The following is a 20,198-nucleotide window of genomic DNA, read 5'->3' as shown; positions in this document are numbered from 1 at the left end:
CTTTTTTATTTCTTTTTTCTAACCTTATTTATTTGTGTTTTATATATCCTATGTTATGGTGCTTGTCTGTTGTCTGAGAAGACATTTCATATGTTGTACCAGGCCAATTATGGTTGTTAATATTGTTCAACAAAGTAATAAAAAAAATCAATAAAAAAAAATCACCGTTTTGTCCTCAGGCCCCTGTAACCCACATCATACAACTGTTTCTATACAAGATTTTATACTTTGTCTTTTACATTGTTGGGTATATCAGTAATAATTCTCTCTAATGTATATTTTTCATACTCGTTTATAATAAACAAGGCAATATTCAATTTAAAAAAAATTGTCCATTTTGATTTCATAGTCACTTTAAAACTTCTACAAAATAAAGTTTCCTCGTTAAAAACTTATGAATGTAATATTTATCAACAATTCTAAATAAAATAAATTATTATATAAAAAAATATACACAAAAACAATGTAACCGTTGATCCTATTGCAGTAAAGGAAAACGCCCAACGACGTATCTACCAACCAATCAGAAAGGTAGAACGGCTGCGGCTGGCCAATCAGAGCGCAGTATCAAGAATGGAACAGCTGCGGTTGGCCAATCAGCGCCGCGCCGGTTGTCGGAGTCTGATGTGAGGAAAGGCTGAAGTGAAAACAACCGTGGTCAGGGTGGGACTCTGAAGGCCGACGGCTTCTCGTTTCCTCACAGGATTCCCGTACCTAATTACTTCAAGATCCCTGGCCACATGTACGTTTTAAAGTAATCAATCGATTTCGGGTGGATATTCGTGGAAAGCTGGGAGAAGTTAGATCAGAAATCCGTGTGAAAATCGAGTTAAAGAAAAAGCAGACATGGATGAAAAGGCGTTCACGAAAGAGCTGGATCAATGGATCGAACAACTCAACGAATGCAAACAGCTCTCAGAAAGCCAAGTCAAGAGCCTCTGTGAGAAGGTATGTATGTGTAATACACCACCAACATCGTGTTTCGGTGTTTATTTCATTTCCCCCCCTTTAGCCGCGTTAGCTGCTAAGAAGCAAGATGGCGGATTTTTAAACCGCCGCAACACTCATAAGAAACTACGATTGTTTTTGATTTAGTAACACAAGCCGACATGTCCTCCGTGAATCTTTAATGAAATCACGTGTGAATGTTGAATCGGTCTGTGCCGTTAATTTATTTACGGTAGGCTGAACGCTACGGTATGAATCAATATACTCTAACCCGCAGTAAACCGTGACTAGTTAAATCAGAATAACTTCTGTTCGGATCAAAACAACGTGTGGGTTATAGAGAGTTTCTGAATATAAATGTTTTTTTTGTTTTGTTGAAAAAGCGAATCGTTTGAATGCAGCTTCTTCCTCATCCTCACTCACAGTGTCTCAAAATGGCGGCCGTGTGAGAGGCCATCATCTGATGACAGTAGAGCACACATGCTAATGCTAATCTGCTCTAGCTCAGCATTAGCGCTTCTCTGATCGCGTCTCGTGGTTGAATCACGAGTGTGGGGCAGTTTTTATTGCACTCTGTAAATGCTGGGTTGTTTCAATCCATGTTTGGGACATGGCGATATGGACAAACCCATACGTTGGGTTAAAAAATCTAACCCAACCGTTGGGTTTGTCCATTTGTGACTCAAATATGTTGAAACATCCCAGCATGTTTTGGTCGCTGTTCTGTTGCTGCAACAGATTTCATAGTTTTGCTAACTTTATCACAACTAGAAAAATAAACTCAATGTGCTTTTTGTTGGTGAAACGTTATAGCACGTAAATAATGTGTACATTTTAAAGGTGTGAAATCAGTTAAATACATCTGAATTGAGTAAATAAGAGTAAAAATGTAAGTCGATCTAAATGACTACATTTGCTTGTACCAAAGCAAATAAGTTGAGTCGACCCAACGAGTTAAAGGTTATTGAAATATTTGAGTTAGCCAATTTCTTTTATTTGATTGAATCTATTAAAATAGCTGCTAATTATTAGCTTACAATAGGAACCTTTCTTTGGTGTGTTTGCACTGCAGGAACTGGGAACGGTTTTAGTTTTAGAAACGCATTTTGGGAAACTAAATTAGCTCCTACTTCAGAGTCGGGTCTAACCCAGCACAGTAGAGTCGGGTCTAACCCAGCACAGTAGAGTCGGGTCTAACCCAGCACAGTAGAGTCGGGTCTAACCCAGCACAGTAGAAAGAAACCAATCACAGTTTGTTTTGTTCCAATGTAACATGGTTGTCCCTACAATAACAGACCAGTGTGTGAAACTCTAGAGTCTATAGGCATCTTTACACTGAAAAAGCACCACAGAAACCAAATCTGAAGCGGCATAAAATCACAAAAAATGATTTGAAAAACTGAATGTTTATTGCTTTTCTGAAGCGGCATAAATGCATTTACACAGGAATTAAAATCGCGGGAAATAATGCTTTAAACATGACTACCGTTTTAACAAAGTGTTAAAAAATGAATTGAAAAATTATTAAATAAACCTCAAAAAATATATATGCGATTTTAAATTCATTTAGGTAATAGTTTTTTTTCCTTCTATTTTTTAATAAAATTGATCCAGCCGGGACAAATGCTACAAAGAAATTCTGAATTATTACACTGGGTAGATCACTGCAGGATTAAAAGAGCTCGAAAGGTGTGTTTTTTTTTTTTTTTTTTTTTTTTCAAAGAGCCATAAAGTCCTGTTGGAGTTTGGAGAAGGCACAAGAAATGAACAATGATACTAGCGTTAGCATTTCTGGCAGGACAGCAGATGTCACCAGACCGTCGGGAAATGTCGTCCTCAAGGAAATGATTTTTTGGAATATAATATAACAATGCGATCACAGTGACGCCGTTTGGGTTAAGCCTTTATCGTACATGTGAGAAATATAGCAGCGCGTCGATCTGTCTCTTCAAAGGAAGATTACACACGGCGAGTCGGCGACTCTGCTGATATATTTATGGTTTGCTTGACAATGTGAGTACAGGGCGCTTTTACTTCACTGCTTTGCTGATAGACTTTTATTTTATTTTCCTAAAACAATAAGGAGCTAAGCCTATGTGTTTTGTCTCCCGCTTCTTGATTGACAGGCGTGCTTTTGGTTCATTCACACTGAACCAAAACCGTATCAGAGTCGCGTTTGACACTAGGGGCTGAGGTGGGTCAGACCCGGCGTATTTTAAGTCTGCTTTTATGCGCCGTTGCGTCTTTACACAGAATTCTGAGCAGACACAGAGCCGCTTTAGAGCAGCCTTAACTCGGCTGTGTGAAGATGCCTTATGTTGCAAACTTTACATCCGTCACTTACTTTTGAAAATCCAGCCTTTAGTTGATCCTGATAAGCACTCTTTGTCATGGGTTATAAATATTATGGCTTTCTTCCATGAGGGGGTTTGGCATCACGGCATCTTTGTTTCCAGATGGACCCTAGAATTCAACCAGTCAGATGACGACTTCCAAACTCCTGAAGTGTATCTAATTTTGTGTGCCGTGACGTGACGTCTGAGACTTTGCAGTCCGTGACAGACAGATCGTTCGTGCCATAGATGTGTATAGATGCAGATGCCAGTCGACTGCGTCCGCCATCTTGGAACAGTCAGATGCTGTCGTCACTCGCAGTAAAAATCTGAGGTTTCCAAGATGCCTCAACATGTTGCAGGCCTCTGTTTGTAAAAACTGCCGAGATTTAAACCCCCTTTCACCAGTGAGAACGTGTTGGTTCGTTTTTATCGCTCAATATTACAGGTTTTTAAACTATGGGAACCATATGCAGATTTAAGCTTATGCAGAATTATTTAACATTAATGATAAACTATATCCTGTGAAAACATATTCAGATATGCTCATATCTACGGTTGCAGACGCACAGTTAACCTGCTCTCTCGTGTTCATGGACCGGCTTTGACTGTTCCAATATGCAAGCTCTCCTCCATATAGCGACTCATAAAAATCGTTCATAGACCTCAAACATGTAGGATAGCAGCCTTACGGTAACTTCTGTACATGACTGCTCGCTCTAACATTAGCCTAGATAAATGTGCCTATTATTAGGTGCATATCCAAGTGTAGGAGCTAAACTAGTACAGTGCATTTCTCCCTACAGCACAGAGATGACCGCAAGCTTCATCTCTGCAGCCGACACTGACTCACAAACACTCGTTTATTAACAAATTATTAATGTTATTGGTAACGCTTTATAAAAAACTGCTCGTTATTATGCATTAGTAAACCGTTAATTCATAATTTATAAAGCATTAATAGACATTAATAAGCCGTTTATAAATACAGCTATAAATAAATTCTTGTTTTATAAGCATATCTATAATGTGTTTAATAATTGTATTTTCATACTTGATTAATGATCAATTTATCATCCCTAAATGAAGTATTGCTTTATTTACAAACCAGTTATTTAGGAGTTGGCACTGATTCATAAGATCACTTAGAAAGTGTAAGTAAATGATTATAAACTATTTACAATTAAATAACATTGAAAAAACTGTGGCTGTCAAACGCTTGTTTTCATGCTGGATTTATTCAAGCATGTTGGAAATGTAGCTTAGCCGGACTGCACACTCGTTCTGCTATATTATAACCAAATATTGAAATTTTAGGACAAATTAGGACAGGTTTTCTCCTTTATTTCTGAAATTGATTGATCGTAGGCCTCATTAATCTGAGCTTATGTTGGTCAAAGCGACCGTCCATTTTAAAATGAATGGGGGAGATTGAAAATAAGAGTTCAGGAGTGTGTTCATGTTTATGTGTGCTTGCAAAGATACAGGCCTTGGACCTGTGCATGTGTGGACACACACACATTCTCACTCTCTTTCACACACACAGCTGAGACTCGTAGATCTAGCCTTCAGTGAAAGCAGTGCATTAATACAGAACAGTGATTGAACTGGCTGGAACTACCTGCGCATTAAACGGGTTTAATCACACTCCAGTATTCAGAGAGAACATGGTATAATTACATTTAAGACATTGGCAGGTCAGAAATCAGAATGACATTATTATCATTATTATTATTTTCTCCGCAGGCTAAAGAAATCCTGACCAAGGAGTCAAACGTGCAGGAGGTGAGATGTCCCGTCACGGTGTGTGGAGACGTTCACGGCCAGTTTCATGACCTCATGGAGCTCTTCAGAATCGGAGGAAAGTCACCGGACACGAACTACCTGTTCATGGGAGATTACGTGGACCGAGGCTATTACTCTGTGGAAACAGTCACGCTGCTTGTCGCTCTCAAGGTAAGGGCTCGTTTGTGATGACAGCGTAGTAGGGCTGGGTAAAACTATACAGATTTCTCGATTTTAATCGATTCTCATTTTTACGAACCGATATTGATCCTTAAATCCCAAGAATCGATTAGTCATCCTGTTTTCAGTTGATGAATGAATGTCACACTGTAGCGCATCCCATCCAATAAATCGCAATAATCTTTGTGCTTTGTTGCTATTGATATGAAACAAAGTCTCAGATTTCAAATTACGTCCATTTTCTTATGAAATTCCAAAACATAAATACCGTTTGTCGCAGTGGCGTGAGATCGCTCTGGCTCAGCTCTAGAGAAGCACATGATCTTCTCTTCCGCCTTAACAACAGCAGTTACAGCGCGAGATAAACATGAATGAGCATCTGAAAGTGTGTTAAAAGATAGAGTACAACTTATCGAAGTCCGTATCATGTGACATTAGGGCTGGGTATCGTTCAAAAAATTTCGATACCGATACCTTGATTTCGATACCGGTTCCTGAACGATACTTTTTTCGATACCAATTTTATGAAATCCATTTTAACAAGATTACATAACACATTAACTCAGAAAAACTTTGGTTTTATTTTTTCAGTTTGACTCATGCTCCTTAGTCAGTGCACAAAGGAACATAAAAAAAGCACAAAGGAACAAAACATTCCTTATACATACATATACATAAGGAACAAAATATTTTTTTATAAAGAGCTCATGCTCACCAAAGCTAAATTTGTTTGGTGGAATAGTATTACAATTTAAAATCTTATTTGAATATATTTCAAAATGTAATTTTTTCCTGTGTTGTCAAAGCTGAATTTTCAAAATCATTACTTCAGTGTCACATGATCCTTCAGAAATATGAAAACAGTTTTTGGAAACTATGATACATTTTTTCATGATTCTTTGATGAATAAAAATGTCAAAAGAACAGCATTTATTTGAAACAGAAATCTTTTGTAACATTACACATGTTTTAAGGTAATTTTTGATCACTTTAATGCATCCTTACTGAAAAAAAATTCTGACCAACACATTTTTGAACGGCAGTGTACATTCAGTAAATTGCAATATAAGCACTGTCAGAGTGATCAACAAGGTATCTCTTCATTTACCAGTCAAAGACGGAGCAACTTTCTGCTCTTATGTTTACTCCGTGCACTGTCAAGGGCTTCATCATATCTGTCGCGGTACCGGTCTTTGCAGCAATTATTTTACCACAAATCCTTCGCGCGCTGTTGGCATCGAGCCTGGAGAAATGTAGCCACACTTTTGATCGACTTTTCCACATCTTTAGGGTATTGTGAGTGTGTGTGCTCGCGTCTCATTGAGTATGTGCGCGAGTTTGTGTGTGTGTGCTCGCGTCTCATATGAGAATGTGCGTGGGCAGTTTGTGTGCGCGCGCGCCTCATATGATTATGTGCGCAGAGAGTTCCGCGCGTCTCGTGTGTGTAGAGTTTGCGTGTATGTGCGTGAGCGACTTTAGGCGTGTCGTTGTGCATTTCATATGTATTTGTTTGAGCACTGACGTTGACGAGTTAACCCCTTAGGTATCGAAATCTGGTACCGAAAAACAAGTCATTTTTCGATACTCGATAGTATCGAGGCAATTCGGTCGGTACCTAAAAAGTATCGAACTCGGTACCCAGCCCTATGTGACATGGAGTCGCTCAATCAGTGTTTCAACTGTGGAAAGACGTCAGTAAAACAGCTTGTAAACAATGTCATGTAACGTCACATTTACCTCAGAAAAACCATATCCAGTGGCCATAAACTCGTTAGTCAGCTAGAAAAATTAACTCTAGAGGAGCATTCTGCTAAATATATGCACCATATTACATATTCATTATCATTTTTAATGTTCTTCAATATTTAATGCATGTTTGAATAAATCTGGAAAGTTTTTTTTTATGACAGCCACCATTTAAATTTTTATATAATTTCATATAACTTTATTATTATAAAAGTAAATAAGTGTATTTTAAGTGTTTGTATACAAATCAGTTCATTTTTACCTTCAATATTACAGTAGGCTAATGAAGCCTATAGGCTACAGCTGACTCCCATAGTTTACAGCATTAGTTCAGAGATTTGTTTTCCTTGAGAAAATTTGCCATGTATTGCACCTGATATCCAAAATAATCAATATTGAATCGAAATCGAATTGAATTGCAAGCTTGTAGGGCTGCAGCTATCGATTCTTTTTGTAATCGATTAATCTAGCACTTTATCGATCGATTAATCGAGTAATCGGATAAAAAAATTAGTGTGTTTTTAAACAACCAAAACAAATAATGCATAACGAAAATGATGTGGCTGTAAAATAATCAAGCATTTGGCTTTTATTTCTCAAAAAAAAAAAACAGAGCTATTTATTCCAACTCCAACATTTGGCTCCAAAACTAAGCCTATTTATTGTACTTTTTACCCATTTAGTGTTTATAAGTGCCAGTGCCAACAATTATAACAATAGTTAAGTCAACTTTATACTGTAAAACATGTATAACATGTAAAACTATGAATACAAACTTAAATAGTAAAGGCCATTTGGCCTTAGTTTTGTCTTCTTAATACATTACAAAAAAAGGATTGCACCTTCTGCAAATTACCCACCGGAGAACAAAAATAAATTAAATGAATATAAAATATCAAGCCAAACAGGTACACAATGTATACAATTTATAAAAAAATAAGTGTAGCTTTAAAAAGGGGAATGTTTTATTGCAAATATGTTAAAAAGAACAGCATTTTGTTTCTCACTTAGGCTAGTTGAAGTATATTAGCACGTTTTGTAGTATTATATTTTCCTCCATCACGTCCCGGTGTATACAGTGAATGCATGCTGAAATCATTGTTGCGTGGCTACATAAAAGTTTGAGCATATGTGATGCATTGCCGCAATTGGTCTGACTGGCGCGTGAGAGAGACGAGGGTGAGGGTGCGTGTGCGTGTGTGTGTGTGTGTATGAAGGTGTTCTTTTTTAGGCTATACTCTCTTGCAGTTGAACATGAATACATTTACTACTTTAAAACATCAAAGCTAAACATCATATCTAGTCAAACCGCATCACGACATCACTACAAATACAGTATGGGATTAAAATCAGCGAACATCAATGTATAGGCTTCGGCACGGGCGGAAATATTGGCGCTGGGTTAAAAAAAATGCGTGGGACAGAATCGTTACCTTGTTTCAGCGACGCTGGAAGGAAGCGATCCCAAACTTTATGGACATCTTTAATCTCCGCCATCGCGCCAACTAAATTCAAAATGTATCACGCGCTATTGTGCTTCCTGAACACTGAACAACAGTCCGTGTGAAATCAGATCCCTGCGCGTATAGTGCGCGTCATAGGAATTTAACGAGGCTTCGAGGCAGAGTTTTTGCCTCGAGGAATTTTTGTAATCGAGTAAATCGAGTAACTCGATGAATCGTTGCAGCCCTACAAGCTTGTAAATCGAATCGAATTGTGAAATTTGTGTCAATACCCAGCCCTACAGCGTAGCGTCTTTTCTCTCTCAGTGTCTGATTCGCTCTCTCTAAACCCCGAAACATATTTGATTAGAATGTCCTGGACTTAATACAAGTAGAATGCTCTTTTATGAAGTTACCTCACTTAAGAACTTATTTTAGTAAGACTATGCCTGAAAAGGTTTTGGATTTTTTTATTGTATGTTATTTTTAATAAATCTTGTATAATATGAATTGCTGTTTTTGTTTGTTTGTTTGGTTTTTATTGTATTTATATGATATTTGTATTTTTGTAATTGAATTTTTGCCATGGAAATAGCCTTGAATGCAGACATGGCACTAAATAAAACAATCTGAATCTCTAAACCCCGCCTTTCCGTGAGCCTGCTCTGCTCTGATTGGTCAGATGGCCCAGTTTGTTGTGATTGGTCGACCGCTTGCAGATTTGGCAACATCTTATGTTGCTCTGAGTATTATTTCAACATCTTTGCATTACGTTTTAATAAAAAATGTTACAGTGACAGTAATTGATTAAATTATATAATTATATTTAGGGTTGGGTATCGTTTGAATTTTAACTATTTTGATTCTGCTTATCGATTCAGATTCTTATAGATTTCTAATTTCGATTCCAATAAGGTAAAAAAAACACGTGGATATCCTTCACATTTAGTCTTATTGCAAAACATTTAATTGTATCTGAATATCATGAGCAGAAATCAACAGGCTAAAGAACACTTACACAAGGAGCGTTTGCCTGTGGAAAAACAACTAGCCTAACTAATACACATTTCAAGCATTATTAAAGACAAGTAAACACTCAGTTATTAAAATAGAACAAATAAAAAATAAGCAATCGCAACAAATAGACACAACTGAACAAAGACACGATTGAAATGAAGTGTTTTAAGATTTTCAGGTGCAGAAACTGTAAAAAAATCTTCAATCAAGTTATCAACATCTTACGTGCAGCACGTTTTAATAAAGGTTGCAGTGACAGTAATTTAATTATATTATAGTAATGTTGATCAATATTTCATATAAAAACTGGACAAAAACAGAGTTATGATGTCACTAATGACAGATGCCGTGATAAATATGGAAATGAGGAAGTCTGTCATCAACAGGCACTGGGAAGAAGAGACAGATTTGTTGACGATGGAATCAGGGAAAGCACATTGTTCGCTGTGCGTGCTGATGTATGAGCACATTACCACTCGAGTCCAGCACAGAGCTTTGTTCACAGAAGAAATAATAGGCTAACGATTAAATGTTACATCATAACCATGGAAACGTATGATTTGGTGCCGGATGAGCGGGGTATATTGACCCGTATAATGCCTGTTTAAGCACCACACACACTGAATTAGCTTCTTCATCCAGTCCGATCGCTGTTTTAGTTCGTTTATTGTAGCATAATTCAAGTCTGTTTTTAACTATACCATCTAAAGTAATGTAAAACAACGGCTCATGTTACATGTGTGCAGCATCTTTGTTTGGATCGTCATTAAAATGCCTTTAATTTCAAAAGACTACAGATATTTTTTTGTTTAAGGCCAGTTTGACTGATTGGGCAAATATATTTGTTGTTTATTTGCTCTATAACAAAGAAGAAATCATCAATCTGTATCTGAATCGGCCATGAACACTAATTTCTATACTGTGCATGAGAAGAATGGTGTTAGAAGATGATAGTTGTGTAATAGCAGTCTATGGACGCCACAGAATAAAGGAATACAAATATCGAAAAGGTTTTCATCTCAGAATTCTGAATTGCGAGATATAAGCCCGTTATTAGGGCTGTGCGATCTGGGGGAAACATGAAAAATGAAGCGCTCACAGATTATTGGGTGTGGCCTTTGCCATTAAGATCTTTTTTTTTGTGATAAATTGTAAATTATCTTTTTCTGGGTTGTGCCGTTTCATTTTCCCCCTATCAATGTCTACCGTATATCTGAAAATTAACACTAAAGAAAAACATGATTAATCCTGTCTAAAATTATAAAATGAAGGATTCTGTTTGTGACCAGTTCAAGGTGCGTGCTGCAATAATCATGCCTTGAATCTGTCGATGGTATGTCATATTTGTATTAGGGCTGGACCCGAATATTCGGTCGGTGGGTTGGTATTCGATTTGAACATTTGACATTCGAATATTCGTGTTTTTTTGTGTGTTTTTTTGCACACCTGCATCCCCCTCGAAACGTTTTTTTTTTTTTTTTACAATGATCTTATATAGCCTAGCCATTTTTAATAGGATGGACAGTTGAAGGAACCCAACCTCGTTATACTTAATATATATATATATTTGGTTCTTCTTGGCCTACTAAAGTGTTCCTGCAACGGGAGTATTCTCTGGCTAGAGCGCAGAACAGCGGAGTGTGTGTGTGTGGACAGAAGTGCCTGAGAACAGCGGAGTGTGTGTGAACAGAAGTGCTTGAGAACAGCGGAGTGTGTGTGGACAGAAGTGCATGAGAACAGCGGAGTGTGTGTGTGTGTGTGTGTGGACAGAAGTGCATGAGAACAGCGGAGTGTGTGTGGACAGAAGTGCCTGAGAACAGCGGAGTGTGTGTGGACAGAAGTGCATGAGAACAGCGGAGTGTGTGTGTGTGTGTGTGTGTGTGTGGACAGAAGTGCATGAGAACAGCGGAGTGTGTGTGTGTGGACAGAAGTGCATGAGAACAGCGGAGTGTGTGTGTGTGGACAGAAGTGCATGAGAACAGCGGAGTGTGTGTGTGTGGACAGAAGTGCATGAGAACAACGGAGTGTGTGTGTGTGGACAGAAGTGCATGAGAACAGCGGAGTGTGTGTGTGTGGACAGAAGTGCATGAGTTTGTGTTTTGGGTTAAGCTGTGTTGCTTTGACATTGTGGAAAATAGAATAATAGAAACAAAATGTATTAAGCTTTTTACCCGTTATTATCAATCTAAATTTATCTCGTTTTTAATTTAACTTAATTTTGTTTTTCTTTATTTAAATTTTGTTTTTCTTTATTCAAATTTTGTTTTTCTTTATTTAAATTGTTTTTCTTTATTTAAATCTACTCTTTACTGTGTCAGTAATTTGTTAGTCAGAAAAATATTAGACTACCATAAAAGTATTGCTTAAGTTAACAGACCTGTGTGTGTGTGTGTGTGTTATATCAGTAGTGCAGTGTCCGTTCTCGGAGCACATAAGCCCTGGCCGCGTGAGGTGCGCCGCTTCCCGCTCGCGCTGTTCTGTAGTTTACTAAAAGTTTATTATTCTGAACGTGTCGCGTCTCGCGTGTCCATCTATATTGCACCAAATGGGACACTGCACTCCCTTGTGAAGTCGATTGGATGAACGGTTCTCGAAATAATCAAAATGCAAACGGACAGACAGACACATAGAGAATACTGCCTTTATTAGAGAGAAGAACATGTTCAGCCTCCTCTCTCCGAAGCTTCCAATATTCGATGTTCATTACTACCGAAACTTCCAAGCTCAAAAAGTGGTATTCGGACCAGCCCTAATTTGTATGTCTCAATGTCCATTTCTATCCACAAAACTTGCCAGAAGTCAGTTTAAGGGGTTAATAAACCATGCGGACCCCCCCCCATGTGCGGCTTGGTAACAACCTCCGGCATGTAACGGCATTTAAAAAAAAAATTCTAGGGGAAACACTGGATTTCATTTAGTAAAGTCAAGCTTCAGCTCATTATTATTCTCAATATTGTGCAGCACACACTCTACATTAAAGTAGTTCCTCATGCCTTTAACTTTAGACCTATCTTGTAGTCTAGCAGATGCCGTCTGCCTTTCTGTCAGTGTTCATGTGGTCAGCTATTTTTATTTATTAAGGGCGCTTTCACACTAGCACTTTTGGTGCGCACCCGGGTTCGAATGACGTCAGAGTTCGGTTCGTTTGGATGATGTGAACGCTGTTTTCCGAACTCGGGTGCGCACCCGCGAACCGTACTCGAGTCCGCTTAAAAAGGTGGTCTGGGGTACGGTTCATATGAACTCGGGTACGGTTCGCTGCTGATATGAACGCAATCGTACCAAATCGCGGAAGTGAACCGCTATTGATGACATATAATGTGGTGCGTGCCTGCGTGCGTGAGTGTTTAACAACTGTAAAAGGGTCTATTACCTTGACGAAAAGCGGGATTGACGCACTGCAAGCAGAGAGATGATTTCTGCTTGCCTCCACAAAAATTGTCTTCGGCAGGCGGGCAGACATCCCGCTGTCTTTGGAACTGTTTTAATACTTTTGCGGCAGACAGACGCAAGTGTGTTTCTGTATCTTTTCTTTGAAAACAAAACCAAAGGTTAAAAAAAAAGAAGAACAAATGTGAAACGAGCAATTCTATCCATTTTGACGCCTTTTCATAGCGGTTACCAAGCAACACGAGTACGCGCCAGCTGCAGCTTGATGACGCAAGCGTACTGCGGTTCGGATACAAATAATATAATGTGAACACAGTCCATCGGAGGCAGGGGGAGGGGGGAGCAATCGAACTCGGGTTCGGAACAGGCAATCGAACCAAGTGTGAAAGCACCCTCAGTCTCAGTCCTGAGTCAAATGTACTCTTGGTTATCATATTTCGTCAACCATGTCTTGTTTTTGTTTAGTCAAGTTTTAGTCGACTAAATGTCTGTGCATTTCAGTCTAGTTTTCGTCATGCTGCATAATGCTTAAATTGATAATCCCGGTTATTTTGCTCAACTATAATCGTAATGGTTGTCATTTGAGAAATGTATATTCAGCAGAATTAATGTATAAGCACATCAAGAGAATGTCAAGCCATACACATGGTTTATTACCTCGTGATTTATTATAGGCTCTTTATCATGTAGGCCTACTGGTAAAACAAAACATCTCTCAAAAATTAAAATCTAATAAATCCAACTTACTTTAATGTTTTTCTATTAAAACAACAGCAAAAAACACTTATTTTTGGTATAGACGAGGTCCATGTGTGGATCACTGGGAAGGGTTGATCACAGCTGGTGATTTAAAGTCAGTTTTGGGCTGGAAATATGATCTTAAATGTTAATGTTTAATCACTGGTCATGTCTTCATATTCCAGGTAAGGTACCGCGAACGCATCACAATACTTCGAGGGAACCACGAAAGCAGACAGATCACACAAGTGTACGGCTTTTATGACGAGTGCTTACGAAAATACGGCAATGCAAATGTTTGGAAATACTTCACAGACCTCTTCGATTACCTTCCCCTCACTGCCTTGGTAGATGGTCAGGTAGGACAATTCTTGTGTTTTACATATTCAAATATCCATAAAGCATCCTTAATATGCAATCAGCTGTGAGTAAGACATTCAGAGGTTGATGACTGAATGAAACACTTTCACCATGTTGCTGTGATGTTCACATCGTCTTGTTTTCTCTGTAGATATTCTGTCTCCATGGAGGATTGTCACCGTCCATAGACACTCTTGATCACATCAGAGCGCTGGATCGTTTACAGGAAGTTCCTCACGAGGTATTGATCATCGCTTATCCCATCGTGTCATTTCTTATCCATATAAAAATGACTGGTTTAAGCTGCAGACTGTGGCAGTAGTTGAAGCCCTATTGTGTGGTTTACATGTGCTGTTTTGAGTCAAATGGCAAAATCTCTTAAAAAAAATCAAGTCAAGCTAAAACAACAGGGTTTGTACAAGGTTTTTAAAGTACTTGAAGTGCTTTAGTTTGACGTTATGAATTTTAAGTCCTGGAAAACCCTTGAAACCAGCCGTGTTTATTTAAAGGTACTTAAAGTGCTTGAGTTATTGAAACAATTTAATGTTTAATTTGATTGATAAATCAGTCTTTTCACACAAAATCAACGCTGCCTGATATATAGAGGCATCTTGCATGGCTATGAGTGTGATATTGCTCATAAATATCCAAGTCTGTAATGCATCTTTCATTCTTCAGGCCAATCATATTCATGAGAATGAATCAGGAAAGCGATGTCTTTGTCATAATCATTGCTTGTGCTGCACAACCATTTTGTTTTATTTGTTTATTTTTGTTTACCTTTTTTAGAATTTGACAGATAATAAAGACATTGTTTGATAAGTGAGATCTCTGATTGAAGTCGTTGAAAACCCCAAAAGTAGTGCTTGAAGTCACTGAAGGTGCTGAATGTGGTTTGTCCCTGAAACGAGCACTGACGTCTCTCTGCCTCTGCTGTTCCTCAGGGACCCATGTGTGATCTTCTGTGGTCTGATCCGGATGACCGTGGAGGCTGGGGGATTTCTCCTCGAGGTGCGGGATACACCTTTGGGCAGGACATATCCGAGACGTTCAACCATGCAAACGGCCTTACGCTGGTCTCCAGAGCTCACCAGCTGGTGATGGAGGTGCGTTCCTCTCCTCATGACACCATATACACACAATCAGGTCCTTACCTGGAAGTTACATGCATTAAAGGGTTCGTTCACCCAAAAATGAAAACTCTGTCAGTATTTACTCTCCCTCATGTTGTTCCAACCACCATAAGACTTTCGTTCATCTTCGGCACACAAATTAAGATATTTTTGATGCAATCTGAGAGCAATGGTAACGTAGGCTCACTATTGGCCGACGCTGGTCATGTGTGTGTGATGCTGGCCAATAGTGAGCCTCCGTTCTGACGTACAACCCAGAAGCGCTGCGCTGTTACACTGTGAACTCACTCAGAGAAACGCATAAGAAAATGAAGAGTTGAATAAAGTCGTTATTTTTGTTTTGTTTTTGCGCACAAAAGGTATTCTCGTCGCTTGATAAACTTAAGGTTGAGCCACTGTAGTCACTCGGACTATTTTAACGATGTCTTTACTAACTTTTCTGGGACGGCAGATCGATTACCCAGCAGCCTATGGAGGAGTGAGACAGTAATTGAGTAATTTTTTGGGCAGAGAATCTATATTATCTTAAAGTTATTTCACCCAAAAATGAAAGTTCTCTCTACATTTACTCACTCTCATGTCGTTACAAACTTTTGTTCATCTTCGGAACACAAGTGAAGATATTTTAATGAAATCTGAGAGATTTCTGTCCCTTCATTGATGGTGTATTCACCAGAAAACTTAAATCGTTCATAAAGTGCTGTGTAACACGAGAATTAACCTCATTGGTTCATACAGATATCGTTATGATTGTTTATGTTCATAGTTATCGTTATTTCACTCGCATGAGGGTTTTTTTCAGGCATTTTGAAAAAGGAATATTTCTCAAAACTGCAATGGAAACCGTTTTTGCACATTTACGGTCACCTGACGTCGATGATGAGGTGTGTTTGGACAGAAGACGAGACAGAGTTCTTCATTAAACTCATAAAAGACTACAGAATTACGGGAATACTGGACTCTAAACCACTAAGAAATGCCATAATCAAGATCTTGAAGCAGATTTGAGGGAGAAACACCCAGAAACCCCTCATATGAGCCGCTCTCAGTATAACGCTCTTTCCTTGCCGTTAATGCTTGGATAAAACGCCCATGTCTCCTTCCATTAATAATGATGTCTAGTGCGATGACTGAGATATACGTAAACCTACAAACATCCGTTCCCATGATTGTTGGAATGATTTATCGCAAGAGGAAAAAAATGTTTGTCGCATAATATCAGTTACTGGAAACGCCGTCATTTCGCAATAGTTTTTAATCAACATTTAGTAAATATCGCAAAAGTTTTGCTCAAATCTGTAATGTGTCAGTCAGTTAATTTGTCTCTCTTTGTCCCGTAGGGTTACAACTGGTGCCATGATCGCAATGTGGTAACGATCTTCAGCGCGCCGAACTACTGTTACCGGTGTGGGAATCAGGCGGCCATCATGGAGCTCGACGACACCCTCAAGTACTCGTTGTGAGTGTTCATGAAGGATCCGCTTTAGACCCTCTTATTCTCTGTTTTTATCAATGATTTACATCATAGAACAGATTCAGCCTAAACACATCTGTGTGCAGATGATACAACTATTCATACATCAGCATCTTCTTTAAATCAAGCCTTTTTAAACTAAAAACACATGATTTTTAGCCGTGGTCGCTCTAAGGGGACTGATACGGCAATTCCAACTTTGAATGGTTTACTTGTAGAAAGAGTTAGTTCTCTAATCTTAATCTAGATGCACTTTTAAACGTCTCTCGCACTGTTTTAAAGGACATTTGCAATTGTTTCGGTAACACTTACAATAAGGTTCATTAGTTAATGTATTAACTAACATGAACAATATGAGCTATACATTTGTTTCTGTATTTATTAAGCTTTGTTAATGTTATTTAATAAAAATCCAGCTGTTGTTTGTTTGTTCATGTTAGTTTACAGTAGGGCTGGGTATCCATTCAGAAGGTCCGATTCGATCTCGATTCTAAATTTGATTTTTGATTTCGATTTTTGATTCGACTCGATGAATATAGATTTCACACAAATCCTAGATTTATTTTTAAAAAAGTGGTTAATTAATAAGAAATTAAGAACTCTTAAACTCTTTTTATTTTAGGTACATTAAAACAGAACCCAACTCTATATTTCAAATGCACACGATGAATAGACAGGATTTTGATGCAAGATGAAAAATTGATGCTGAAAATTGGATGAGTCGGAACAGCCGCACGCCTTGATCAAACAGGATCAGGTTATTTTATGTTTAAGATAAAACACACAAAATCTCCGCGGTGTAATGACGAGAGAAACCCCGACATGCTTCTGCAACGGGACGGATGGCCTGACGAAACGCTGTCGTCGTAGGAGAGGAATGTGAACAAACGTTGACACAACATGTTGTACACCGCAAAATTTCGGACCCACTGCTCCTCGTTAAAGCCAATATTTAAACACAATCTGCTCCCGCCAGTCCTGAGGTCTCTCACACACAGTAACTGAATGTGCAATGATGGCACTTTTCGTCGTCCTCCGCCTCATAATCATGGTGATGTTTGGCGAACTCCGCATATATCGCAGAGCTAGCATCAAGCATATTGCGCGTCCGCCCGTCTGTGCAAGAGAAGTTAACCCTTTAAGCATGCGCGATGTTTCAGATAGCATGGCAGGTGTAAACACATGAACTGGATACGGGTCACTGTTGAAAGAACGTGTAAACGGACGGGCAAAAAAAATTGGATAAAGGGAACAAATCAGAATTGGGCATCAAGACCTGCAGTGTAAACGAGGCCTAATACTGGCTGTTGGGTGAGAAATAAATATGGGGAAAAAATCGATTTGTGTCCAATGAGAATCCATTTTGAATCGACCACATTTAAAAAACAAAACGATTAATCGAAAAATAGATTTTTTTTTTTTGCCCAGCCCTAGTTCCCAGTGCATTAACTAATGTTCACAAGGTTTTAATAATGTATTAGTAAATGTTGAAATTAACAAAGATTAATAAATGCTGTATAAGTGCAGTTCATGTTACCTAATGAACCTTATTGTAAAGTGTTACTATTGTTTCTCAGGATTTTATTTGATTAGTTTAATTTTTGAATGTGTAAATTGTGGTTTTGTCATTTTATGTGCCGTCTTATCCAGATAGTAATATCTCCGTGTGATTCTCCTGGTTAAGTAGAGAGGAGTGTGTGTGTGTGTGTGATCTGATGTTGTGTTGTGTTGTGTGTTTCCAGCCTGCAGTTCGACCCGGCGCCGCGCAGAGGAGAGCCACACGTCACTCGCCGGACCCCCGACTACTTCCTGTGAATCTCACAGTATTGCCATGATATAATAACCTTCATTCAGTTTAAAATAAGAGGAGAGGAACGGTGGGCAACAGTATATATATGAAAAAAAGATTAAAGAGAAAACTGATCCAGAAAGAAATGTCTGTGGACCAAAAGGTGTGCGTGTGTGTGTGTGTGTGCCATATCCAATCCGACCCGGCTTCAGTCCGACACACGACCACGAGATCTCGTTCCCGTCTCGCTCCTGTCCTCAATACACTCACGCCTTCTCAACCCTCTTTCTTTACTCTACTTTTTTTCCCTTTTTTTTAATGTATGTTTGCACTTTTTTTTTTTTCTTTTTTTTTTTTTTCAGCTGAACGAAACAAGTCAGTTTTACAATTTACGTCCACCTTTTTTCCATGTGGTGTGGGAGGAATGAGATGCTTTTGTATCCCAACATCCAGTATCTAGAGGGTGATCTTTCCTACGGGGGAAACATGTTAAACCGATGCCAACTACATGATTTGTGGCGGACTAAGATGGCCTGCCGGCGCAGGAATGCTGGGATAGCTTCAGATGATGGTGTGTGTCTGTATAAAGGGTACCAGTTCAACAATAAAGATGGATCTTGCTCCTGTATTGTGTCTGTTTCTCTGCTTGAATCTGCATTTATTTCATCAGCTTTATACAGTAGTAATTGTTTCAAAGCCGCTTCACATTAATAAAACTATGAAAAATTGCAGTGTTATTGTAAAATTATTAAACTAATTCAATTCAGATAAGAAATGGCTCAAGATAAGACCATTTATTCATATAAAATATTGGTGACACTTTACAATAAGGTTCATTAGTTAGCAACCTTAGTTAATATGAACTAAGAATGAACAATTCTTAGATAATATTAATTTCAACATTTACTAATACATTATTAAAATCAAGGGTATTAACATTAGTTAATGCACTGTGAACAAACAATGTTTAATAAACACTAACCAATGTATTGATCATTTTTTAGTACATGTTAGTTAATACGTTAACTAATGAACCTTATTGTAAAGTGTTACCAAAATGTTATATACACATTTATTTAGCTCAATAGCAGTCAATGTTACCATGTTCGGTCTCTTATTCAGCTCAGGTTTTGTTATCTGATAGTGTATTAAATCGATAATATTCCTGAATGTGAACCGTATTTTAAACCCTTAATATTAATAGTCTTTTAAATGTGTTTTCCAACCAGGGGTTACCTCAAGATGACTTAAAATAAGACAAAGCTTTACAATAAGCTGAAACAATTTCACAAAAGTTCTTAACATACTTTTCCAGTTCAAATGATAACAATCTTATCTTTTTATGTGACTGACTTTAAAACGTCTTGACTGGCCATAACCAGTTTTAACAGTGAAAATACATATGCAAATGACATATTCTTCATGCCTTAAAATATCTTGAATGTAACTCGACACCCTTGCCTCATTTAGTATGCGCGGTTCTGTGAATATGCAAATGAGCCCCGCCTCCACTCACTCACTCAGCTCAGAGATCCACTGGTTGACGATCACATGTTGATCTGATTGGTTACAAGGTAGTTTGTGACGTCAGAAACACCAGCGATTTCAAAGCGTGTTTTTGAGACTGTCTTTGGTTCACTGCAGTTTTAAGGAGGAAATACTCAGCAATGGTGTCGACTTATGAATTTACACATGGTTTGTCTTAAAGCATATTAAAAACACCACATGGACACATAAACAACATTAAAAGCTGGATTTTCACCACAGGGGGACTTTAATCTATGTGATAAAATGTATAAAAAGTGTAAAAAGATAAAAATGGTATAAAGAGGTACAGCTGTAAATGTGTATACAGTTTTTGGA

General features: G+C 38.2%; 1 protein-coding gene and 1 long non-coding RNA gene across 2 annotated transcripts in view; both read left to right on the top strand.

Moving 5' to 3' along the window:
* The window catches only part of LOC311276886, a 374,569-nt gene that overhangs the window by 255,649 nt on the left and 98,722 nt on the right, over window positions 1-20,198 (top strand). The gene's annotated exons all lie outside the window — the stretch shown is intronic.
* On the top strand, window positions 599-18,961 carry ppp2cab (protein phosphatase 2 catalytic subunit alpha b). Its single transcript, XM_084386628.1, has 7 exons — window positions 599-948; window positions 5,028-5,237; window positions 13,765-13,938; window positions 14,091-14,180; window positions 14,884-15,045; window positions 16,413-16,531; window positions 18,289-18,961. The coding sequence occupies exons 1-7, from the start codon at window positions 847-849 to the stop codon at window positions 18,359-18,361; spliced, it is 930 nt and encodes a 309-aa protein (XP_084242754.1). The 5' UTR covers window positions 599-846; the 3' UTR covers window positions 18,362-18,961.

Source organism: Rutilus rutilus (genome assembly GCF_951802725.1).
Source record: "Rutilus rutilus genome assembly, chromosome: 18".
NCBI classification, from domain to species: Eukaryota; Metazoa; Chordata; class Actinopteri; order Cypriniformes; family Leuciscidae; genus Rutilus; species Rutilus rutilus.
Note: the sequence above shows the minus strand (reverse complement) of the source record. Positions and strands in the feature narration are given on the sequence as shown.

Bases quoted from the DNA above. Each gene is read 5' to 3' on its own strand.
- ppp2cab (XM_084386628.1), top strand. From the start codon at position 847: ATGGATGAAAAGGCGTTCACGAAAGAGCTGGATCAATGGATCGAACAA. The intron at 15,046-16,412 runs GTGCGTTCCTCT...TTTGTCCCGTAG, and splicing joins CTCACCAGCTGGTGATGGAG to GGTTACAACTGGTGCCATGA. The intron at 16,532-18,288 runs GTGAGTGTTCAT...GTGTGTTTCCAG, and splicing joins GACACCCTCAAGTACTCGTT to CCTGCAGTTCGACCCGGCGC.